Here is a 26,890-nt window from a genome sequence, read left to right as displayed (position 1 = left end):
TCTTCTGAGGATATGAGAGACCCAGAAGGAGAGCAGAGACAGGGAAGATTTGAAATGTACCCAGGTGTCAACCTATTCAAATAAAAGGATCTTCAAATCAGTTCTGTATTTAACAGGTAGACGGTGCAGAGAAGACAGTGCAGGTGTGATTCTTTTCTTTTTCTGGTACCAGTTAGGAGTCCTGCACCAGCTGCAGGAATAAGATGTTTATGTTTGTTCCTCCATACTAAGTGCGTGAACACCTGAAACTTTTGTAACAATGCCAAAAACAACCTTGCGGCATGATGGCATCCAGGGTGGCAGTATTGCCAAAACAACACAAAAGCATCACACTGGCAAACTGTCAAACAAAGATTAAAACAATATAAACCTTACACAAGTTATGTTTCGATAGGCTCCAGCACAAGCACTTCTCAGGTGTTACTAGCACAGCGTTCACACCTTATGCAGCGTTAGATAGCCTGACATTCAGAGCATTAAGACAACTTTTATGGCCCAGAACAGCTGATGCAATTACAAACTGATACAGAAAATAACAAATTGCTGATAGCATAAAAATACCCATAAACCCGCATAAATATACACAAATCATAAGAGCAAACTACCTCCTAACTTTTAATCTTTTGAAGGGTAAAAACTCAGTTAGGAGCGGCTCGGTAATAAATGAACAGAAGTATATAATTTGCTGATTATGCTCAAGTAGAAAAAAGAAAATGACAGCAATTAACATAATTTCAGTAGGAGTTAACTGTCCAGAACTAACATCGCCAAAGGCAAGCTGGCAGACAGAAGGCACAGTGGAAATCCACAGCTTTCACTCTTTGGGTAGGGGATACAGATTTTTTACTGTACAGGGAAGCAGCAAGGAGGCATCACCGCATTATCAATCCTCATGGCTGTTACTGCGAAAATTGGGTACGTATTTAACCAAACAGAAATTGGTTTGGTTAGTTTTCACATTGAAAACATATAATAGTCCAGTAACGATATCTACACAAAACAGATTAACATAAAACTTTGAGTCAAACCTGCTGACGATTGAGAAAATCGGCGCTGCTTCTAATGTAATTTGAGTTTAACGAGAATTTATATGACACGAGTGGCATTAATGTATTTCTTTCTAACAAGAAAAACATCTTTCACTCTAACACCCTTTTTTGAAAAAATTCCTGCATGTTGAGCTTTCCCTTTTTTGCCTGCCTCCTTCAGAAGCAGGCTTAAGGGCCCTTATCTTACTCTCAGAGATGGTATTTACACTGCCAGGTGGCTAGGCCAAGTGCTGACCTGTGCTAACATCCGTGCTCTCGCCCCACTGTGCTAAATGCTACCTGTGGTGTCACATTTGCCAAGGGAAGTGATCCAAAAACTGCAGGAACCCCGTGTCTCTATAGGCCCCACGGAATTAGCAGCAACAATCCCCAGAGACAGCCTGCCTGCCTGTTTCTGCCCCTGCAACACACACTGTGACACGCGCGCAGAAATAGTACATACCGCACACCACACTGAAGATTGCCAGCAAGAGACTGTTTGATTTTGCAGCCACAAAAACAACTCTTTGTGTGGCTAAATTTATCATCGCTCTCCGCCACAGTATTTGTGTCTTTCTCTACAGTTCAATATCTCTTCTCTGCTTTTCTGTGTGTGTGCGTGTGTGTGTCTGCATTGTTCTTTGTCTGTGCCTTTCCTTCCAGCGAAGGTGCCGAGGTTACCAAGGCTCATCTGTGGCCCCTTTTGTCTCTCACGGCACAGGCGAGGTTTATTAACATAAATTAGAATAGCTCACCGAGAGAGTACCTTGTCGCTATGCGTTACCCACGGCAACCTCTCCTCCACTCTCAATCCACCTGAGCATGTGCGTGTGTGCACGGTTAGGTGCGAGTGTTTGTGTGTGACATAAAGAGAGAGAAAGATAGAGAGAGAGAAAGAGAGCACACACTCCCCTGCATCTAAATGTGAAACTCTGAAATGAGGGAGACACATCCACACCCATCTCTCCCCTGTCCTGATTAAAATAAATGGTGCTATCTGCACTGCATGACTCACTACACCATGGCATTACTATCAGTAATTGAAACATCCAATCACTACTGAGCCATCAGCCTCACTGCTCTCCCCCATCTGACTTTGTGGCACCTGATTGAACGTCACACTGTATGGGAAGTAACACAATATATGCCCACGAGTTTATCCGAAGAAATGTTGAGGAGAGACACAAGAGTACCGCATCGAATAGCTGTATGTGGATGTACAGTACATATTTAAATGTGTGTGTGTGTGTGTGTGAACCACTCAGCATCCTAAGCAGATATCTAGTGAGAGTCAGGCAGCCTCATTGATTGGTGTTGATTCCATCTGGGCAGCGAGCAGCGACTGACAGTGGATCTAAGCCGCTGCGAAAGGCAACCATTAATCTTGGTCCTGTTTAAGCAGCATGTATTAATTTATGTCATTTTTACTAAGTCAGCCAGGGAAGAGTGCTTGCCATTTTATGTTTGACTGTTCATCGAAGTCAGGGGGGTCCTTTGTACGACCCCAGCATGCTGCCAACACGCCACTTACATTTTAGTGGCAGGGTGCCAGGAAAACACACCTCCATCAAGAAAATCTGAATAAGTTATAACTTACATTTTTTGGCACAAGAAAATATATGAAAGGTATTTAAAAAAGGCCAAAAAAACAGTATAATTCAAAGGTAGGAGTGTATGGTTAGAGCCCCATGAACATATCAATAATAAGATCTGCAGGTGTTTCAACGCCAACAGTATGAGGATATATGCGTTTGCCAGTCACGGTGCGTGAAGCAATTCCATGAGACTGTGGAAAATCCAATCAAATCCAAACAGCACCAATAAGAAAAACAATGGCTGAGGCAATTGCAGTTGCAATAATGTCACCAGAGCTGTTTTGTAGACACTAAAAGCTGCTCTAGAGACAAACATCTGATAAAAAAGAAACTCCACTCTGCCATAGAGCAAATTTCCTCTCTAAAGCAATTTTATATTCGATAAGTGGGAAGGCATTCTTAGCGTAATGGATCTGAATATGATCTCTGTCAGAAAACTAAGAACACAGTCTCAAATAAAAGCCCGGCGTGCAGAATGGTCAGCGCTGCTGCATCAGATAACCAGACTGAAAAGTGCAGGAAACAAACTATAGAAAGAGACGCAATGAATTCATATTTCTCTTGGATAGGTGAGCCGATAGCTCCGTCTTTCTGTCCCTCTTGTCCTTTCAGCGAAGGTGAAGCAAACAGACGTGGACACCAGTTTAACTTGTGACTACGTAAAGAGGACAAAAGCAGTGGAAAGGTAAACACACATTATCATTGTTTTTGTGTGCTAAAGAGGGCGAGAGGTCTGTAAAAATAAGGAGTGAAAGCAAACATAGAACAAGCCCAGCAACATACCTATATACGTTTTCACACACAGACACACACCCTTCCCATACATCGACACACAGAATATGACCAGTCTACAGCCAGATCTGTTATCACGGCTAATTACAACTCCCACCTCACATATACAGGGCTGTAATTAGCCTCTTAAAACATGATTAACATGTCTCAATTAAGCCAGTCAACATTTGCATAATATATTAGCTGTCCTAATTGCAAGTGAGTTTATATCAGAGGACAGGAAACAGCAAAAATACTTGCTGTTGCCCCTGAAGTGAATATGTAGTGAGCATAAATATGAATATAGAGGAAATGCCAGTGAATAAAAGGGAGTCCGGTCTATTTACGTATGCCATAACTCACTTCAAAAGCAAAGATAAACTGACAGTCAGCACATCCCCTCTGCGACTATACTTATAAAAATATACTACATGTTTATTATTATTCACTTAGACGAACATTTCTGGTAAGTAGAGGAAGAGTTTTCCGATAAATGCATAAATCAAAGCCAGGCAATATTTTTCTCGGGAAAACTTCGCACACATTTTGAAGTTATTTATTTGAAGTTATTTATGAGAGAACAGGCAGAGTCCTGTTCAGCCTTATTTCCGTGGAAACTAAAACATGGGGGGATAAACTGCTGCTTCGGCACTTCCAAGTCGGGGACAGATATACAGTCTCCCAGCTAGCGCGGGGAAACCAAGGACATAGCCATTAGTTTCAGGACAGCGCCACATTGGAGACTAATGCCTCCATCTGTCACTGGAGATGAGAGGAGGGTAACAAAGAGAGGCAACACTAACCCCTGAACTCATCATGGACAGCCATGTCAATTAAATACTGAAAAACTGCAGGACTGGGAGCCATAGTGACCAGTTTATCCACGGCTGAATTGAGCCCAACCAGTACCTCTGCCAGTGTTTAACGCTAACGTTACAGAAAACGGTAATTTGACATTATCGCCGTGCACCTTTGGGTTTATTTCAGTCAAGCAAAGCAGTTCTGACACCACTTATTTGATTAGTAATTAGTGAACAGTCAAAGTCATGATCCATGATGCTCAATACTGCTATTTACTGCTATACTGATGTTACTAAATATGATCACTTATTCGTTTCACTCATTTATTTAAGCAAAATGCCAACTCTTGTCGGCTTCACCTACTGCATTAAGAAGCTTTGCTGTTTTTCATGGTAAATAATGAATATTTTCAACTGCTGATCAAACAAAACAAAACATCTGGATTTTGCAGTGATGGCATTGGACAAATATGTCATCTACTGCTCAGTATTACACGTTTTTGTTTTTTTGTTTTTCAGCGCTCTGCTTCCTTAATTAAAAGCTTGGTAAACACAAGTTGGTGCCTCCTTTTTCCTGCACAGAGATGCTGATGGAGATTCTCATTGGTATGATTACCAAGCTAATGCTAAGTATGCTACCAGTTGCTACTCATCTCACCTGCTCATTTACAGGTTGCAGTGTGTCCTCGTCTTGCTGTTTTGTTTCAATCCATTAGACTTTCCTTGTCTTTTTTTTTTAGTTTAAAACAAAAACAATCCCAAATAATCTGAATTACACATTGGCAGTCACCAGTTGTTGGGTTGTTAGAGACCATTTGGTCCAGCCCGTATTATTGGTTAAACTATCATATAGTTTCTAACAACTATAACTGACAACATATAAAACCAAAAATCAGCTTTTCTGCAATGCAAAATATTATTTTCATAACAAAACAAATTAGTAAACTTTAAAGTTTACCTCAAACTGCAATAAGTTACAGATTTTTCTCGCTTAATGAACTACTGTGTTAGTGTTATGCTACCAAAATGAAGTACAAATAATAACCTGAAAATAAGTCGCTGTGCACCAACCTTTACCTGACATATTTTACAAAAGCAGGTGCAACACATTTATATAGCAAGACAAAAATCAAGTCCTTACATCATTTTCTAATAAGTTTATAAATTCACCACATAACAGGACTTGAACCCTTTTTTCTCTATTACTCGTCTCCAATGTAACTATCCTTTGCTCATACCGAGGCTCATTAGCTTTAACCACTTTACCTTTGTTAGCTTCTTTAAAATAACCATGTTCAGCTGGGTGAAGAGGGGGGGATTTAAGTGTCTGATTAAAGTTTGTTCTCACTAAAGTTTTTCTGATTGTCCCCCCAAAGTGTACACGCCACTTTTTGCCTGTGCCATTGTGCCCAAGTTGCACATGCAACGAATCAGGTCTGGGCTGAGAACACTGAAAATCTGTGCCTGGCCGCTTGATCTGTGCATCTCTACTATCAAAGAGTACTCCTGAGCCATCAAAACAAAAGCCGCCTTCTTGACACTGAAAGAACAACATTTGCCCGAGAGTTCATGACACCTCCAAAGTGACCAGATCAACACCACTGTGAATATCTAAATTGTGTGTACATGTCCAATTAGCGACGCATGCATGGGTGGGGTTGAGAGCGGAGGGTGGCACTTAGCGGGATGGACTGATTCAGCAGGTCTCCAGCTTTGATAAGTTCAAGCGGTGTAATGCATTATCCGTCTGATCACATTAGTCATGCAGGAGCTCGCCATCTGACCCGAGCCTGCATGGGAGTAATGTGAGGCTGCTGACAAGAGTGGCCTGACGAAACGGTCGCAGGCCCACAGATAGACAGAGTGAGAGAGGGAGAGCGTAGGCCTGAAATCTGACACCCAGAAACACTGACTTGGTGTCTGGCTTCTCTTACTTAGTCAACCTGTACGTGCCAGCTTGTCTCGCCGTAATGGTTCCACACAAACAAAGACGCTCTCCAGTTCTCTTCACAGGATGTGAAGCAAGCACAGGAAAACAAATTCTAAGTGCTCTCAGGAACTGCAGAAACAATGATGATAGTTTAAAAAAAGAAAAAAGTCGAGAGGGGCCAAAAGACGGGCCATACAACCCCGGCGTCGAAAGGAACGACTGTAAGTCGTAACACGAGTCTCTGTCGCTGCTTTTCCATCGGCCAGCGTGTGAACCTGAGCTTGTTTAAGCTTGCTAAATACTCTAAAGCTGTGACACGGGAACGACCCCTGCGCAAATAAACAGGGAGTGGGGGTGTGTGAGGTCATCAGTTAAGGCCTGCTATTGGCATGTGCTCCCGCCTTGTTTGTCAGCTGCTTGCCAATGGACACCTCACTGCTGTAATGTCCCATATTGCTGCTGTCAACACTCACACCACAAAGAAGAGGCGTGTACAAGACACAAACACACACACACACACACAGACACGTGAACATGCAGCACCTATAGATGACGTAAAGAAGAAGGAAAAAAAACACTTCCTCTCTTCAGTTAAAGGTCGAGGAGAAAGCGTTGCTTCAAATCTGAGCTGCTGTACTCATCGCCCCCTGCTTGCTCTTCTTCTCGCAGACACTCTCACTGCAACAGTGTAAAAAGCAGGGAGAAGCTGACTCTTTATAAAGAATATAAAAAAGGCCTGACAAATTACAGGCTGTACTCCGCTCGCATACACTGCACTCAGCACATTTGGCTGTAAATGCCATGGTGAAGGTTTGAGTCATTTTCTCTGTCACTGCAGTGAAAGGATTTTCAGTTTCGTCTGCACAAACCTCCTATGGGCGAAGATGAGCCGCGGCTCAGCTCTTCAAACGCAGACAGGGAGGACACAGAGAGGCAGCCATTCACTCTTGATTCCCTCACAAATTGCTTAGGTTATTCTTAACTTTTTATACGTCGTTCTGTCGCCATCAAAACAATGTAGCTATTTAGAGCTCGCTGATTTGTGGTTTGGGAGAAATGTTCCTCAGCCACATTTTAAGTAAAAATAACTGATCCGATGCATTAAAAAAAAAGAGAGAGCGAGAGAGAGAAAATGTAATCCACATTGAATTGAATTATGTTCCTTTTCCAAACTTGGTGCTAAGCGGAGGGGAGGGCAATTTGCAGTCTGGGGGGAGCCTCTCTCGTCAGAAGCCCTGTGAAATCCTGGTTGCCAAGAACGGTGGGAAGAGAGGAGAGGCAGGGGGGAAAAGCCAGGAAAAGGTCCAAGTCACTTTGTTCTTCTTTTTGGAAACGAACTCTGGTTGAACCCGGGGAGACGCCAGACAGTTTACAAAGAGCCAGGCATTACTCTCTCACTTTTCCAAGCCTTGCAATTTAGAAACAGGGCCCCAGCCTGCTATAGCTTCTTCCTCATGGGCTTCACGTTTTAAATGTGACGAAAATCAAGTGTCTACACGTTCTCTCTGTATTTTCTTTTTTTTTTTTTTTTGGAGGGGGGGGGGTCTGTGCCAAACTCTGACTCATAAGAGTGAAGCTTCAGTGAACAACAGTTCATGTTAAATTAATGAAAACACCATTGCCTCCATACAGCACAAGCCCCGTGTTTATTCTCAGCTGTCTGCATGGCTGCGACGCCACAACCGAGCAGCCAAAGTGACAAGGCTCTCTCAATAATCTCAGACAGCTTCAAAGTTGTGTTCACAGATAAGGTTATATTGGATCTTTTGTTTTATTTCCTCCCCTTCAAAAGCAGCGCTCTGCCACATCCCTCAGAGAATAGTCACAGGTTTTCATCATGTGAGGAGCTCTCCTTTTAATCTGCTGTTAAGAGAGTAATAATTCACACATTCCTTTTCATGACTTTGACCCAGGCTGCGAACATAAACAGAAAATCCCCCTGACCTGTCTCTGCATGTAAAACAGCTCACTTCAGCAAACACCATCAAACTCGGCCAAGGAAAACAGACAAGAGAGGAGCGAGAAAGAAAGAAAGAAAGAAAGAAAGAAAGAAAGAAAGAAAGAAAGAAAGCCGGCCCCAAAGAGGCCCAAATGTCCAATGAGAGCGAGCTATCCAGTGTCAGTGAGGTTTGTGAAAGAAAACATGATGTAAATACATATTTACTGGTTTGGGAGAGTCAAGTCTAGATAACCGTGACCTCTGCTTTTCTTTAAAAATGCTTCAACGATCAAAAGAAGACACCAAAAAAAGAGAGAAAAGAAAACAAGTGATGCTGACACACAAGGAACCGGCCATAAAAGTGACCTTACCTGTTTTCTCCTTTATTTCACATAAGACGTTGAAGAGAGCCGGTTTCATTCTGTGGCAGTTGAGTGCATGTTTTCTAAAAAAACAAAAACAAAAACAAAAACAAAGGAGGGATGGGGGGACAGGACACCACTTTCCAAATCAGTATTCAAACAAGTGGCAACACAACTGAACTTGCTGAAATCCCCGAAAGGTTACATTTTCCCAACATATCTCAGCTGATTGTACTTCAAAGCATGCAAATATATAAAACTTACAGGAGCCAAAGCATGGGAAAAATTTATATTTGTTAAAAAAAAAATCAATCCATACTTTGTGGGTATAATTCTTTTAAAAATAATTTAAATGCACAATGCATGACTTCAAATCTTTGGAAAACACAGATTTATCCTATGCAGCACACAATAAAATTCACCCAGGTACTACAACATTCCTCAAATGTTTGCTATATGTATATTTTATTGATAGTGCAGGCTATAGAAGGGGATCTGCAACATGTTATTACAGCATAGGATTACAACGTAAGCTCCTTTGTAACAAGGCAGAAGACTCTCACTTTGACTGAGGTGCCTCAGTGCCCCACAGCTAAAACACACCCCTGTGTCAATCTCATATAGCCACGCAATCATTTATAGTTTCGATATATTACCTTAAAAAAATGACAGAAAAGTTTTTGCAAAGAATTTACCACGAATCGTGACAAGTTTTTAGGGTCTTTCTTTCGCTTTCGCGCAGTCACGGCACTTCAGTGGGCGTAATTGCTTTCATTTAGAGGCAGTCTTGATCCGAACCACAATGTTATGATCTCCCCCCCCCCCACTCCCTCTCCATCCCAAATATTTCCGTTTTCACGTGAATAAATAAAGTGTTTTGTGAAGCCTCACCTCGCCTGTGCTTCGTCTAAGCTTTGGTCTGTGATGGTCATTATTTGCTGTAATATGTCTCCGATGTCCTGCTTTCTTCCCTCTCCGTCCGTCCCTGCCGTGCCATCCTGCATATGCTGCGCCAGGCCGGGGTGTCCGGCCATGCCTACCCCGTGGGAGTGCATCAGCCGAGGCTGTTCGTCCATCCTTGACCACGGTCCCTGCTGCCTCCACTCCAACTTTTAAAATTTTAATATCAAGAGGGGGAAGGGGGGGGGAAGAAAGAAGAGAAAATATCCTCGGAAATTCCTCTGGATTCCTCGGTGTCTCTCTCCCAGCCCACTCCTCCTTTTTCCTTGGTAAGCTTTTCTGGATTTGGGAGGAGGGAGACTGACAAACCCTCTCTCTCGCTTTCTCTCGGTCTCTCTCCCAGCTGGTTTAGGTGAAATCTGATCTGAATCGCTGCTTTAGGCTTTGGCCACTCCTGCACCGCTACTGTAGGGAAGGAAAAAAAAAAACAGGATTGAACATTAAAGGCTCCTAATGTGATTAAAAGTGGAGCGCGTTGTGCTCCTCTTATGAAACCTCCGATATACTCAAGAGCTTGATGCGCCAAAACGCGCTAAAGACTCAACTTGCCTTTGAAGGTTTTGGATACAAAGTACCACCAACTGTTATTGTTTCGCTTATGTCTGGTAACTGACTCATAATCAGAGTGTGGATGAAAAGCCTCCGCCCCTCGAGCCACGATTGGAGAAGAAGAAGCGCGCAAGTCCCACCTCGGTCCTCTCCGAAAACGTCAATCATCTTCCTCGGGAAGGTGGGACACTGTAATAAACATAAAGAGATGTGACCGGACCGGGTGGCAATACAGTGATGGATCGAGGGTGCATATGTAGCCTAATAAATAATTGTGAGTGGCAGTGGAGCTCTGACCCAACAGGACAGCATTGGTGGTGCTCGGAAAAGACACTCTGTCATCCGGACTATATATTTTCCTGCTGAATATTTACACCCGTGTAATCAGTCAAAGGAACAATAAATCAAGATGAATTTATTAGAGCATAGAGCAGTTTGTGGAAAGCGTTTTACAAGTCTTGAGTTGGAATATTGGACCACAAGAGTCGTAACAGAAAGCGGTCTAACTAGCAGCCTTCTTCCTTTGGAGTCCAACACAGCAGCCTACTTGTGAGAGCAATAAGAGCTAATGCTATATAATATTATAATATATTATATATAATAAAGATTACTCCAACCATCAGTTACCCAGTAACAGAAAATAAATCTCATAAAATATCTGGATAATTGATTAAAAAGAAATGTGATCATTTTTCATATCAGTTTACAGCTGTTGGGGAGTAATACTGCTGGCCAAATTCTTTTTTTTTTTTTATAATCTAAAACTGCCTCAGTTTATTGAGATGGACTTTTGAGACCTAACGTTTGGCATTTTGGCCAGATTTGTGTTTTTGTGGTTGTTTTTCGAAACCGGATATCATATTTGGACAATCTGGGGGAGATGTTAGTTCAAAGGGTTCACATGGATTTTAAATAGGAAGCTGACTTTGAGTACCACAAAAATTTTGTTATTATTTTTTTAATGCAAAACTGGAAAAAAAGAAAATAAAAGAAAAAAGGAGAGCACCCAACTGTTCAAGTATAGAATAGATTAAAAGCGATTTGCTGAACGCTGGGGGCTAGTGGACATTACAGGCTTTTGCTATGTAGGCAGTTCAGTATTTCCCACCCTTTCCTGTGTTGGTCAGTGGTATCCTTCATTCCTACTGGTAGCTGCTTCACTCACCTGCTGTTATGATTAGTTTAACTTGGTACCTGCGCACTTCATATTGCTAAAGGTTATTTTGTTAGTCCAGAACGTAGGCTGCTACCAAATGAACTAGCCTAGCTTTCTGTCATTGGATTTCCATTTTAAATCCAATTAAAAATTGGATTAATTAAAAATAAAGCCCTGCATGGGGAGCTCCCTGCTGAGTCGTTATTCCAGCAGTTGAAGTCTCTTATCATCTGATCAGGGTCCATCTGTGTTGCACACACAGTCCAGAGGATGTAGCATCCAAACAGCCCGTCAGGAAACTGAATCTGTGGTTTGTTTTAAACAGCTGCCAAAAACTCACTTTAATACCTCAGCTTTCTCAAAACCTCAAAAGTTCACACAAAATGTGTGCATGTCAGTCGTGTATCAACAAATGCCCTTATGTTTGACCGTGTTTGTAGGTTGGGTGCTTGGATGTGTCTTCATCCAAACACTTTGTAACTTTGTGTTTTGAAAAATGCTAGGGCTTGTTGAATAAAATGTCAAAATTGTAGAATAAAATGTTTTACACGTGGGAAAAAATACAAATATGTAGACTGATACTTACACAAATACACTGAGAGCGGAAAACCTATAATTTTACTCATATTTATTTATTTACTGTTTACAACCACAACTCAGCTACTCAAACGTGCCCCCTCAAGTCACAAATTCACAAATTTGCACACTTTGACTTTTGCAGCACTTCTTGTGGTAAATGTGTTGTAAAACTATTACTATTATTTTGCCTGTCATCTTTATGAGTTACTAAACTTAACTGACATTCCTGGTCTCAGGTGGAAAATTACTGATAGTTTCTTATTTATTTATTTATTTTATTAAGCAATTAAAGAAGAGGGTTTAAAAAATCACTATGAAGTTGACACAGCAAATGAAACTATCAATATAATTTTTTTTGTACCTTTCTTTAAATGTGTTTATTTTTCTTCCAGCTCAACTTTGCCATTTGAAGCCTGTGTGGATAGATTCACCTTTGAAGTGAGCCTCAAGTGGCCATTTGGTGAACTGCACTTTTTTTTTGGCACCAACGCATTGGCTTCATTTTGTTTTTAGCGGCATCACACACGAAACCTCGCAAAATTTAAGACGAATACCTGCTGCTGAGAGAACTTTGGCTCTTTGCAAGGCTACTGCTTAGATAGCATGCTAACACTGAAGTAGTCAAGAACCCAGAGCGATTTTAAAGCTGAGTGTATGCCGACCCCAGCCCCGCAGCCAGAGCCTGAACTTCGACAGGTAACAAAAGCAGTAAAGAGCAGTCATGCTTGTAGCCTCCATTTCTATCCGTGCATGCTTCTAAAGTAGAATCACCGTGGCTTTTTCATCTTTGTCTTGTGCTGTTGGCTTTGTGTTCATACCTAAATGAGACATTATTTCAGGTCATTTTACGGAGTGACGAGAAAGTAATGTAATGAGTAGTGTAACAAATTACTCTGGTGAGTAATGTAATGTGTAATACATACTTTTCTCGAGTAACAAGCTTAACATTGGGAGCCGGTACAGTAGGAATGAAGAAGAGCAGATGCAATTAAAAAAGGGCACTGTATCTACTTTGTCGTATTTACTTTTTGACTGTGACAGCTATTTTCTGACATGTCATAGACCAAATGATTCATCAAGAAATGAATCAGATGATTAATACATCATCAAAATAATTTAGTTGCTGCCTTGCAATAGTATTTCGCCCATTAACGCCTGAAAAATCGAAATTGTAACGTGGATAAACTGCAGTTCTGTGCCTCGGAGTGTGGTCTGTTCTTCTTCTTTTTTTTTTACTGGCCGGACAGAAATCGATCAGTCAGTTTTCTCATTACGTGCTGAATAGGGAGGTAGAGTAGTAATTGTCACAAGGGGCAGGGTGAGGTTGAGGGTAGTGGTGGTGATAATGTCTGACACTCAGGAGCTGCAAAGACTGCACAGCACAGCCCTGAAATGGAAGTCTCCAGTCCAGCAGCCATTCGGCTTTATTTTATTCCCTATTTAACTGTGTCATAACGTTGGAGGGGGCCTCATATTTATCTTGTAAATCTTCTGAAGGGAGATGGTGGTTCAGCTGCAATCGTGCATGCTTTAAAGTGAGAGAAAAAAAAACATTTGGGAGTCAAGACAATTAATTTTCTTTTCCTTATATTTTTTACTCCATCATTCAGCTAATATAAAACCGCAGTGTCAGGTTGGTTCTTCAAATCCCAATCTGTGTCAACCCCCCACTCATCAGTCTCCTAAGTTCTGATTTACAAATCAAGGCAGCATTGATTAGCGTGAAATATGATCGAAAGAGCTCATTCTGTTCACTCTAAATTCAAATTTATTCCACTGTAAGCCAATAGACAAAAATGACCTTACTGCTCGGATGCCGTTAGGAAAGTAAACTCTGAATAGAATAAATAAGACCTCATTTGTGGCTCTGATTGCTGTATTGAGATAAAGCAGCATTTTCAGCCTTAATGAAAGAGAAGAAGAAGGGGGAAAAAATCATCTGACACTGCATATTTTCCCTCCATTAAAACCAAATGTGTTGTTGCAGCATTAATATTCTCATAAAAAGTAGAGTTTGATTATAATTGTTGATGAATTTTGATGTAAAAAATGTTCTTATAAACAGTCGATGTTTTTCTGCAGAAGTTGCAGAGTTGTTTTTGGAGACTAAAAATGCTAAGGAGTTCGATATTCCCAACAGAAATGTAAACTAGTTGAATTTGTTGGCGAGGCTGCTCTGATGAATGGAAGAAGACAGATCGTACCAAAGATTATAATGCATCCGGGACTGGAACTTAACTACAGCATGAACTATAAATAAAAATAAACAGTGGCGTAACATTTTAGAAACTCCCGTTACCTCTTGAAGCGTCCAAAAAACCCCACGAAACTTTATGTACTTTAAAAGCCTGATAATGTGTAATAAACCATGTATAACATGGCTAAAAACGCTACAGTGGGTAATTTAGTGGATTACACGCTTCCAGATATATTTGCCAGGTTCACCAAACCAGGTGAACCAAATCACGATATTTCGAGCTTCATAACAAACCGATGCTGACTCCACAGCACATGTTCTCTTATCTGGACCAGGGTCAAACAGCTCCTCCTGGAGAGAGAGCTGCGGGTCAGGGCAGGGTAAGTTATGTATGAGCTAGGAACACGGCGCGGGAAAGCAGCAACTGCATGGCACAGGAAGTAACCTTGATGAAAAATTCAGTTGTTTGCAGCTCCTGGCGTCCCTCAGGCATGAATAAAGTGAGGCCCAGACAGAGAGAAAAGACCTGGGCTCAGCTTGAAACTACTCACCGACCCACTGCTGAGGAGCACACACACACACACACTCGGCTAGCATTAGGAGATGGGCACGAATTAAACTTTAATCACGCCTCAAATAGATTAAGCGACAGGAGCCGAGTCAGCATTTCCAAGCCCCTGCTCTGCTTCAGTTGACCATCCTCCTCTGAACTCCTACTAAATTAAATACCCACCCGTTCCAGTTTCTTTGCACCTCAGATTAACGATTAAGGAAATTAAATACTTAAACCAGGAGTCGACAACAAAACCTGCGCATGGTTAATGTAATATTATACATAAATCCTCTGAATAAACAGCTTCTGTTTCTTGGATTTCCACTGCAGACGAAGAAGAAGAAGAAAAAAAAAACTAGATGCTTAAGGATGGAGATGCTTTTGAACCCAGCAGCAATCTCTTGCATCTTTGAGTCAGTGATCATTTTTACTGTGGAAAAAGCCGGATGTGTTTTTGTGCAGCTGAGGCTGGGTCAGGGTGAAGAATGACTGATATGAAGGGGTTGACCTGTCACATAGCATTTGACTTACTATCCTTGGAACAGGATAAAAGGGGAGCCAAATGTCAAGTGATACAAGTGACGCATCCTCAAACGCACATATCCGCACACAGACAGGGATTTGGAGATGAATGGTTTATAATAAAAAACCCCAAAACCCACCAGCGATTCTGTGGATGGCATGTAAAAACAGTAAGATTATCATTTTCATGAAAATAATAGTCACCGGTGGCACTCGCAGTGCATGTCAGCCACAGGATTTCCATGCCCTTTTTTTTCCCTGAGTGTGTCTGTTCTTGCTGTAGGGCCCCTGTAAGCCCTTAGACCTCTTGGCAAAGCGTGGGTTGTGCCTGGTGGGGGGAGATGTGACGGATGCCGGAGCCTTGGAGCCCGCTAGCTACTCTGTGAATTTTCCCAGACTCATTTGCATTCATAAAGAGCCTACTCCTTGTCACAGAGTGTTTTCTTTTTTAGAATGCCTCCAAAAAATCCCGTGCGACTCTTGGTGGGAGTGCACCGGGAAAATCCGACTGTCAAAGACGACAAGACGAATGAATCCCTCTGTCAGACGCGTGCGGCTTCGGCGATGACAGATGGAGGAGAGCTGTCCCTCCGTCGATCGGCAGGCTTCATTTTAGAATGAATAAATCTGAATTTCGGCCCCTCCCGTAATTACAAGCGTTGCTTTATTTGACAGCTCTATGCGTTTGCTGATGGGAGTGTGCTTGTTTGTGCGTTTGGTGGGTGGTGGCACCGACCAGGTGACAGCTTGATCTCATTTTTACATGGGCACGACTGCATTGCATTGTGTAGCGTGACTCTTGCTTTCCTGTGTTTAGCACCAGTATTCACCTAGAACTGCAGCTGGGTGTAAACATGCTAGTCATCGCAGCATTTCCCTCCCTCCCCTCACCTCACCTGCTCTGCCGTGAGCAAAATGTTGCACCGTTTGAAAAGTTGTTCTGTATGCAACCCTGCACTCTGACCTCTTGTGGACGAAGAGCAGTATCCTCATAAGGAATTCTCAGGCCTGGTCTCCCCGTTCTTTGATAAATGAATCCTGGTGGACCTTTTGTGTGTTTCCAGCTGTTTCATAAAGCCATCACCACCATTGACATCATCAGCATCGAGCACTTAAGTTGGGGTCAATCAAAGAGAAAAGTCACAATCAGAATGAGGTGCATGATCATCTAATTAGTGAGTAGGCCTTGCCATGTTTCTTTTCACGCCATGTTGAGGCAGACTAAAAAAGAATAGGGGAGGCTGCCATCAAGGAGTTCTTTGAGGTGTTCTTAATCTGCTACAGCATTTAGATGGCTGGTCTACATCTACATCTTCCACGTGAACACCAGGACTCGAGGTGTACTGTTACCAGATGGCTTCACCTGCTGATTGTAGCTGATTGGTGCATATTTTTTGAAATATGCAAATTGTTATATCGATCGAATACCAAATAAATACAGGGCCAGTATTGCTGATAGTTTCAACTTATTAAGGCAGCTTATGTAGGGAAGAGCAGTGTGTCATGACTTATGAGATAAATCAACGTCAATTTGCAAATTCTGAACACATTTTATTGACCACTGAATTACTGTGATTTTTACCATCCACAATAATGAGTTAACACACCTTTTGGCTTTTTATGTTTGGTGAAACTGGATTTTATGGATACCTGGGATATAAATGTGCCTGTTTCTTGAGCACTTTGGGTCAACCTCTGTTGTTTAAATGTGTTATAGGATACAAAGATATAACCACGAAAAGGGTCAGACATTTTTCATAGTGCATGTTTGTGGTATATTTTTTCATTTCCAAAAACATAATTAATTTACACACAATTCAGTGAGCTACATTCTGAACTTGGAGGATAGAAGCATCAATCATATCATGCTAGTGTTGACACAATAGCAGTGCCAACGTTGGTATCGATACTATTGATATTTGGATCGATCCGCCCATTGAGGCAGCGATAAGGTGCAGACCAACCAGACCAACATTTAAGAGTACACAAAACATAAGAAAACAAAATAAAATGATGTTGCCCACAGGTGGCAGGTGGTCCACTTGGCCTATTACCCATAATCTGACTCTTCCTCAATTGCACTCAGTGCTACCAAAGGCACTCAAGATGCCTGGGGGGGCTCTTTTGGCCTGAACACCCTTGGGGAGAAAACACTTATTAGGATATGAACTTGTTTTCCTACACAGCCTTATTTTCTGTCGGCCTAACCAAAGGATAGACTTTCACCAGTACCAACAGGGCAACACCTAAAGAAAACATCAGCCTTTAAAACATCACAAAGCTCTTTGTTTGAGTGTATTCTTTTATACACGTGTGTAAATATGTGCTGTTTGCATAGGTAATGAAGAGGACCTGCTTTACAGTCTGAATACGGGCGAGCTAGCTTACTGCTTTTAGATTATATGCCACGTAGCTTGTTCAGCTGCAAACTCCTGCAAGGATTACCCTTAATTATACTGTTCAATGTGTCGTAAGTTAGTTTGGATCCAACTCAAAGTGAATATTCAGTCAACATGAGCTGGAGCTATGGGTCTGTGTTATGTTAGGCCAGTTCAAAGTTGTTAAAACATGGTTTAAGAAGCGTGGTTTGTTGTTTCCCTGCCAAAATGTATGCATTAATCTTGGAAGATTAATACTGTAAATCTCTTCTGCTTGTGAAAGTATGAGTTGGACAAAAGGATATGATCAGCCAGTCAACCTGCAGACTACAGACAGCCCTGCTGATGTCATGTGTTTGGACCTCAGTGATCAAAGACCAGCAGTTTATATTAGTCAGTTTTTCCGAAGCCACAATACCACAAGTGCTTAATTGTACATTTTTTATTAATATTTTTACTGTTTAAGTTTTTTCTAAATATAAAACTAAATAGAATTTGCTGTAATTGTGATTTAAAGGTCTCAATTATTAGCACATAATTTACTGTCTAAATGTAATTTGCTGAGTTGTTGTTTGTAATAACCTTCCTCCTTCAACGACAGAAAATAAAAAGGCTTTGAAGAGCATTTTGTTTTTACCCACAAAACAGCCGAAAACAACAGAGCAAGTTGAATGTGAGCAGCACAGATTCTCAAAAACCCTCAAAGAACACGGTGCAAGTGGAGGATGATAAAAAAGGAGAACATCTGGTGAGCAGAGCACGGTGCCAGGACAAGACAAAGCCATGTGTCTGGCAATCATATACCTACACACACACAGGGAACACAAACACACATGCACACAGACCCAAACATTCATTCATGCATGCACGCTCAAATCTGCCTGCCCCCAAACTTGCAAACAAGCAGAAAAAAAAATCCCCCCTACACACACACACACACACACACACACATATACACACTCATACACCTTCATTGTGCCAGCACTCATGCACAGCAGGGTGCAGTTAGAAGGAAAGAAAAAAAAGTAGGACGTGATTGGAGAGTCCACTGTTCAGGCAAGACTAATCTGCATACTCAGAGGCTTAGAAGTGAATATGCATGAGAGAATAAAATGATATGCCTTGAAGCAGACCACCCGCTCTCTTTGGATTACTGTACCCACCTCCGAGCCTTTTATCTTCTTGTTGGCATGCAATCAAGCTGATTTAGTGTGCACTTGCTGATGGCTTTACACAACAGATTGGCCTTATAAAGTACATAACCTGTTGAGAAAGAAAAAAATAATAATAATGTCACCAAAACAAGAAAAAGGTTGATTTGCGCTTAGAATGTCACCAAAAGTGGTTAAAAAATACTTTTGCCCATATGTTTTTTGGCCATAGTTTTTTATGTCTGATTCAGTTAACTGTAAGTAGATTCAACCAGCTGCAGACAGAGAAGCAAAACAGAGAAAATGAATATTTGGAAGAAGTGCACAGTATTAGACACAGAGCTCTGATGACCCATCAAATATTGAAGAAATGTCTGCTGGAACCGTGAATTCCCATTTCAGACAGACTTCCTCTAAGACTGTCCCTGCCAATGAATGAATATTTCATTTCAGAAAATAAAGTGGCCCTGAGAGGCACCATTACCAAACTCTAATGTCAGGGGAAAACATTCTCCACGTTTAGCTGAAAGTTAGGGTGAAATGATAAGAGCCGTCCATGCATAACACAATCTGATGGGGTAATGCATTGGCATCACATTAGCATGACTGTATTTGACTGAATGACTCTGTGTGTGTGTGTGTGTGTGTGTGTGTGTGTGTGTGTGTGTGTGTGTGTGTGTGTGTGTGTAGGTTTTCCCAAATGACTAAAATGAGAAACTGGAGAACTCAAAGCGCATGGCTTTTCAATTTATCATTTCCCTCATTTAGTAAGAAGAAACAAAAGTCAAAGATGTTTAAAACTCACCTCACATGCAGTTAGGGCTGTCGTTCGACGCTTTGGGGCAGTAATCTAATTTTGAAGAAAAAAAAGCATGCAATATGTTTGAACTATGGGCAGCACAGTTGTGGAGAGGTTAACGGGTTTAAGAGTAGCCTTGTGATGACCTGTCCAGGGTGTACCCTGCCTTTCACCCTGTGTCTGCTCCAGGCTCTACTGCCCCTAGAGTAATACGTGCAGAGTCTGGTTCAGCAAAGCCATGTTGGATTAAGCAATATCCTACCTGAAGAAGATGGTGTAAGGATGACAGACAGAAAAGCATCCAGTGCTTAACAAATTTAATAAACCACCACCCAGTGTGAGGTTTATGTCCTAAATTAACAGTACTGGTAATTTGCTAATTGCCAAAATAATTTTTTTATGTTTGTCTAATAATAATAATTCACCAGTCTGTGCAAGCTATTTAATCAAGATGATAGTTTTAATACTAAAATATAATTATTGTTATCCATCAATTTTCAAATTCAGTTTTACAAAGGAGAAACTATAGTAACTGTAGAAAAGCACGTTATTATTTTTGATTAAGATGCCAAATTAATTTTTTTTAACTTGCATTCCTGAACCGAAAAAATAATTTTATTGGTTAAATATTAAGCTTTAGTAATTTATGTCTTCTCAGACAAGTCCAGTGTGCTCAAATTTGGTTATAAAAACATAAATCTGGTTAAATATCATTTTAATCTATTTAGTTTTAAACTTGTTTTTGACAGATTTCTAAACTATTTGTTTTCCTTGTTTTTATGACAGGTGATCTAATAAATTTGTTAAGCCCTGTACATATCATTCAGCACTGATTTATCTTCATAGCTGTGCTTTCTATGTGCACTTATGCAAATGCGAATGGATGCTGATCTTTTTTTCTTTCTTTTTGCTGGATTGTAGGTCCACTCTGTCCTCTCTCCGAGGACATGAAGTTAAAAAACAATTTTAAATCCTGAGTGGGGAGACCACAGGAATGTTTTCTGCTTTCAATTCATCTTCGCTGAGTTTAAGTGTCGAGAAAGTGGTGGCATTCCTGCAGCTTGTTTGTGTCTGTCTTCTTTAATTGTACACAGTTCAGTTCTCCACATTCACTATCTTTTACTAATAACAAGTCCTGCAGCATTCTTTTAAGCAATGTTGTGCTGAAACTGTTGAAGTATTTGACCATGCACCTTCCACTTCCGCATATTTATACCACCTCATGTATAGCACTGTATTTATGTAATTCTTTTCACAACGTCAGAGTCACGGGTCACATTTTTAAACATACAGATACAGCACATCATTCTTTTGTACCCATCACTTCCATGACCACACACAACCAAACACCAATTAGCTTAACATGCGTGTTTATGGGAAAGAAGCTGAACCTGTGCAATTCAGCTGGGGTTCAAACCAGGAAACAACTTGCTGTGAGGTGACCATTTTAACCACTATGCCACCAAGCATGTTACCCAGCTGTTCCCAGTTAGCATGTATAGTTGTGCTGTTTTTAAGTCGGATGGCGTACGCAAAAGTCTTCCCATCTTTTGCGTACGCCATCTGAACTAAAAAAAGAAGAAGAAGAAGAAGAATGAGAGTAGTACGTGGATTGCAATAAAATCACTTGGGGCTATTAAACTATTATTTCTCAGTTTCAATATTTGACACTTTCACTTTGGTTTAAATCATTAGCAAATAATTGCATTTTATTCTAATACATATTTTACACATACTTTATTTTGGAAAGAGGTTTGCACATTCCTGCTGAAGGAGCTTGAATTTTCTTTCCACTGGATGCTACACGTACCACTTAATTCTCTTCCATTACATTTATTTAACAGCATTATTTACTAACTCCTTGGCTGAGGGTTGTTTAAAGTTTACATAGAAAACAAACAATCACCTTATAAATTATGCATTATAATGGAATACACTGCCTAAGCAAGCCAGTGTTCAGTGCTCAGACTGAATTGAAATTAAGTGGTGGTGCAACTGTATACAGTAGGATTCAGTTGTGAGGGAAAACTGGATGCTGTTTTGCCCTTTTATGACTACATTTAAGTGAAGGGAGACTGGAGGAAAAAGAGAACCTGTAGGAAGTCACACAGCAACTCATCACAAACACATTTCATGTGTACAGCAAGCTACACTGCATTGCCAAAAATATTCAGTTACCCATCCAAATAATTGAATTAAGATGTTCCAAGCACTTCCATGGCCACAGGTGTATAAAATCAAGCACCTAGGCATGCTACTGCTTCTACAAACATTTGTGCAAGTGACTTCCAGCGTGGTACTGTGATAGGATGTCACCTGTGCAATATTCCAAAGTCAGCTGTTAGTGGCATTCTAAAAAAGTAGAAGTGATTGGGAATAACAGCAACACAGCCACAAAATCACAGAGAGGGGTCAGCAGAGTGTGCAGACACCCCCAAACGTCATGTGGCCTTCAGATTAGCTCAAGAACAGTGAGCTTCATGGAATGGGCTTCCATGGACCATCATCTGGATCCAAGCCTTATATCACCAAGTAGAATGCAAAGCGTTGGATGCAGTGGTGTAAAGCATGCCGCCACTGGACTCTAGAGCAGTGGAGCTGTGATCTCTGGAAGGACAAGTCACGCTTCTCTGTCTGGTAATAATGAGTCTTGAGCCAGGTGTAAAGTTTGGTGGAGGGGGATTATGGTGTGGGGATGTTTCTCAGGAGTTGGGCTCGGCCCCTTAGTTACAGGGAAAGAACTTTTAATGTTTCAACATATGAAGACATTTTGGATAATTTCATGCTTCCTACTTTGTGGGAACAGTTTGAAGATGGCTCCTTCCTGTTACAACATGACTGTGCACCAGTGCACAAAGTAAGGTCCATAAGGATGTAGTACGATGAGCCATTCTCATTCAACATCAGTGTCTGACATCACAAATGTCCTTACGGAAGAACAGTCAAAAATTTCCATAAACACTCCTAAACCTGTGGAAAGACTTCCCAGAAGAGCTGAAGCTGTTATAGCTGCAAAAGGTGGGCTGACATCATATTAAACCCTATGCATTAAGAACTCAAGTTCATATGCATGTAAAGACCAATGATGAATACTTTTGGCAATACAGTGTACGTATGACTTAAATAAACAGTAAACAATAGACAATAATTACAATGCTAATTAGATTCATTATCATAACCAGTTATATATTCACTATCCATCATTTTGGTTACATTTAATAGACAGCAAAGTAGAATAAAAACTGATGTAATAACAACAATGACTGACAGTGTCACACTAAATGAGACATTCATATGAGTCATACATATGAGATAACTCCAACTACAATAAGACATGTAGTCACCATCGTCTTAACATAGAAGGTTGGAGTGTGTGGTACAGGAGCAGCAGAGTTTTAGAGCTACAAGAGCATGCAGACGCTTTGCCCAACATCCTGCCTTCAATCATTTTTTAGTGCGTGTTTGCATTTAGACGCAGTCACTGACACAAATGTCAGAGCGTGCACGGTGTATACCGAGAGGAGCAGTAGAGGTCATCGCTGAGTAACAACACCTGCAGAATCTCTGCTTCCCCTTCTACCCTTGAATTCTCCTGGCACAGAAAGAAAAGACAAAGAGAGGGTGAGAGCCAGAAAAAGATGTCCGCAGTGTGGAAATAGTTAAAGCCATAAAGACATACAGTACCTCAGCCCTGACCCCGTGCCCTCCTAGGCATCCCTCTGCGCAGAATTCTTATTCCCTACCAAACTGACAAAGTGTTTTTAATCTTTTCTTTCCCTCTCTCCTGGAGATTGGGGAAACAAAAATCAATAGCTTCTGGCAGGCGATCTAGCAGGCTGGTGAATTACAGGGTCTAGCTGCAACCAGAGCGCTGCATCACAGGGACCTTGGAATGAGAGACCTTGGGAGAGACATCAGAGACACAAAGGTTGCAGGGTCACTCTGGGTCCGCAGTCTGAGGAGAGAGGTATTTACTGCCTCGGCCAGCTCGCTGCTATGAAAAATAACTGCCACTCAGCACAGAGAGGGATGGCTGAGGTGAGAGAGGGAGACAGACAGGCAGGGAGCCTGGTGGTGTTTGTATAAGCAGCTTAAATGTTGGTAGCTGCAATAAATGTATAACACGCGTTATGTGCTATGTGCCGCACAGGTATGATGTCAGGCTGGAGACTAATGCTTTTTTCCTTCTTTCTCGCAAACAGGAAATGATTCATTAGCGTTTGGTGATTTAGAACGTGGCAGCGCTGGCCGATCAATATGCATGGGCCCATCTGTCAATACGTGATTTCTGCTGGTAATTAGCCGATGTGGGCCAGTGGTTGTGAATATTGCCTGGCAACTGACAGCCTGGTTGTTTCTGTCATCACTTGGGGGGTGCACAGGTGGTGGCAGCTCACAGTCGATCAATAAAATACTGTGCTTCAAGGCCCAAACCAGCTTCATAAAGACATCTACTGTGATAAAATATGGGGTTTAGAGGCGGTTCCAAATTTTCATTTCGATATAAAGGAGGGTCCAGATTTATGGCCAAAGAGTCAAAGACATTCAGTTATGAGACACAAATAACACCAATAAAAATTACAGGTTTAAATGAATGTTTCTGCAAACGTACATTTCTGTATCCAAGGCACTATTGAGAAAATGTGTCAGATCACTCAATTATAACTGCTCAAGACAGCTGGCAGCAAGACAATTAAGAGTGTGAAAATGATAATGATGATTATGATGGAGATTTTTTTTAAATTGCTTTGTTTTCAAAGCAGGAAGAGCTTTACGGGCATTATGTGCAACCCCGAGTTTGTAGCTACAACTGATATGAATTTCAGCATTGCTTCAACTGTTGGCTTAAAGTAAATCTAATAATTACCCCCCTATTATTCTCCACCAAAAACTATGCATCTCTAAATCTTTTATTCTACTAAATAATCACAGAGCATGTTCCTTTAAAGGCTGAGGGAAACATATTAGGTTACATTTACCAACCAAATAATTTGTCATGGAACCAACAAGCATTTGTCGCAAGTCAGCCAACACAACCACATTGACTTGAAGAATGGGATGCCATCCCACAGCAGTATGTGACCAAGCTGGTGACCAGCATGAGGAGGAGATGCCAGGCTGTTGTGGCTGTGTATGATCCTTCCACATGCTACTGAGGCCTCCTGCTTGTCAAATGAATAAATTATTAAATTGCCAGTATGTCTTGTTCTTTTAGACTTCAATCAGATCCAATAAATGACACCAAAAAATAGTCAGCAGAATAAAGCATAATAAAGAAGATTTTTTCTTCTTTTTTTGGGGGGGGGGGGGGGCAACTCTCAACTACTCGACTCTGCTGGTCAATCCACAAATCCATTTTCCTCACAAATGTGGCACCAAGAGGAAATAAATAGGCTTTCCAGTGGTATAACATTTATTACCAAGAAGCATTGTTGCAACAAATATACAAGAAATAGTCACTCAAACTCAATTTTCCTTACTTTTTGTGCTAAGTGTATATACCGTTAAAGTGGTCAACATTAAACATCTTTAAAGTTTCAACTGATGAGGTCAGCTGAGGCATCAGTTCAAACACTTCATTTCTGGCATTTTTTTTCAACCCTTGGATCTGAATGATGTCAACAAAAGCTCTAGCTATGAGCAGAGAAGTCGAGAAATTTACGAGGGGCAGCCAATCAGAAGAAAGCTGCCTTAAAAAGTGAGTGTGTAGGCCTTTTGTTACACAGGACTGTGAAGGTCCATCTGGTGACCACCAGTCATGAGGAAAATGTATGTATTTCTTGACCCGTTGCGAGTGGTAGTTGCTAGCATAAAATTGGTTGCAAAGAGGTATAAAGAGCTGCACCAGAAACTTCTTTTCAGTTGCTTAAGTCAGTGACAGAATACCACAGTTTGTTTAGTTTGCATGGAATATCCCGACTTGTCTGCACACACTTCCCAACTACTCACTTTCATAGTACAAGCTGCACCTTTTGAAATGTGTTGGTAATGGCAGTAAAGCAAACAGGTTGGCATTTACATGCAAAGCATGAGCCAGCAACCAAAACACTCACAAGCAGGTTGGTGCACCCCCCTCTGTAAGACTAATTTCATCTAGGGACAAACAGCAACCATTTGCGAAACATTTTTGGAGTACACAATTTGCCCTAGTGGTGGTTGTTAGCTGAGGGTCGCTGGTCTGTTTCTAGACCTCTGTGAATGGGCCTTTAGCAATCAGTTTCACAGGAACTACTTGCAACCAGTCAGAGAAAACATATTTTTCCCTAGCAGAGGTTGCCAGGAGGTTGCAGACTGGTTGGAGATGGTTGAGGCGTTAAAGGGAGAGGAGCTGAAATGGCATTTTTCAGGCAGAGTGGACTGATTGGCTGTACAAAACTAAAAAAAAAGATATATTTGAATTTTGACTCTCAAACTTCAGCAAAAAGAATAAAAAATAGCACTGGAAATAATAGGTCACGTTTAAAAATGTAAAGGTGGATTCACAAGTATGCTTGCTGTGCACAGACTGCAACATGATGCAAAAATGATCACCAAGAGACACAAAATGCCTACACAGGGAGACAAAACAACCATGAACAGAAACAAAAATGATTACAAAAGACAGGGCTGCTCTGTGCCTCTTTCAGTGTGGGTGTCTTGCACCTAGTATGTAGGAGGCATTGCTGGCCTCCTGCAGCTATGGACCCATTGTCTTATAAACCATCCACAATCATCACACACTGTAAAGCGGGGCTGTAGGAAAAAACAAAAGTGACCAAAATACTCATGTTTTTATTACTCTGTCCAGAAACCGTACATACCATAAGGTCATATCTTAAATAGTTGAATTTCTTGAGCTCCTTAACACCTAATTACCCAGAGCGAGCTGTCAAATTTAGATATATTGATTTCGTTTAGGCCTCAATTCATTTTCTGCTACACTTGTAGCAGCAGTATAAGGAGCTTATTGAACTGTGCTGCCTCGTGTCAATAAAACAATTGCATTCATTGAACTCTAAACATGAAATCCGGAGAAATTTGCATTTCCTCTTAAACTGTTTACCTTCAGCGCAACACCTGAGCTGTGACATATGTTATAATCCTTCATTTAATCCTCACAATATGTGTCCAGGTTCATAAGTTCACTCAGAAAGAAAAGCCGACAAGCAGGGCTGGTGTAAACTCCTGCAGAAGGATGCCTCTCTGTCTCTCACTGGCATTTGCATATTAGAGTGTTTTCTGGGGAAAATGAGCTGTAGAAATTAATTCAGGATTAATTGGTGCCTTTATCTCGTTAGGACAATCTAATTTAGGGGATGATGGAATTGTTTAGACTCCCTTTTGCATAATTGGATTGCGGTGAATGGCTGTCATTACCGTCTTTTTAGCATCGTCTGTGGGCCCCCTCTCTCTCTTGCAGGCCCCAGCCTCATAAAGAGCAATCATGTGTTACGCCAGTGTTTTGCTAACCCCTGGAACACACCAAGCACGCTGCAAGAGGCAAGCATGTGGCTAACCGCGCAGTAGTGATTAACTCTCTTTTCAGATCCATTAGCATTACAGCAAGCAGCACACTGTTGGGGAGATTTCACATGAACACATAGGCGCACGGCTAACAGCACAGCGATCATCGCCTGTTGGA

General features: G+C 41.3%; 1 protein-coding gene across 3 annotated transcripts in view; it reads right to left on the bottom strand.

Annotated features, from left to right (window-relative positions):
* pbx1a (pre-B-cell leukemia homeobox 1a) overlaps positions 1-10,011 on the bottom strand; it is a 50,799-nt gene extending 40,788 nt beyond the window's left edge. For 2 of the 3 annotated variants that reach the window (XM_065469566.1, XM_065469567.1), the window contains exons 1-3: positions 9,935-10,011; positions 9,317-9,790; positions 8,435-8,508 (exon numbers count right to left, since the gene is read on the bottom strand). In XM_065469566.1, the coding sequence (XP_065325638.1) occupies positions 8,435-8,508; positions 9,317-9,501 (259 nt within the window). In that variant the 5' untranslated portion in view covers positions 9,502-9,790; positions 9,935-10,011. Of the gene's footprint in view, positions 1-8,434; positions 8,509-9,316 lie in introns of all 3 variants that reach the window. The other variant, XM_063462271.1, reaches the window with a different exon arrangement.
* Positions 10,012-26,890: the final 16,879 nt, after the last annotated feature.

This window comes from Pelmatolapia mariae, linkage group LG18 (assembly GCF_036321145.2).
Source record: "Pelmatolapia mariae isolate MD_Pm_ZW linkage group LG18, Pm_UMD_F_2, whole genome shotgun sequence".
Lineage (NCBI taxonomy): Eukaryota > Metazoa > Chordata > Actinopteri > Cichliformes > Cichlidae > Pelmatolapia > Pelmatolapia mariae.
Note: the sequence above shows the minus strand (reverse complement) of the source record. Positions and strands in the feature narration are given on the sequence as shown.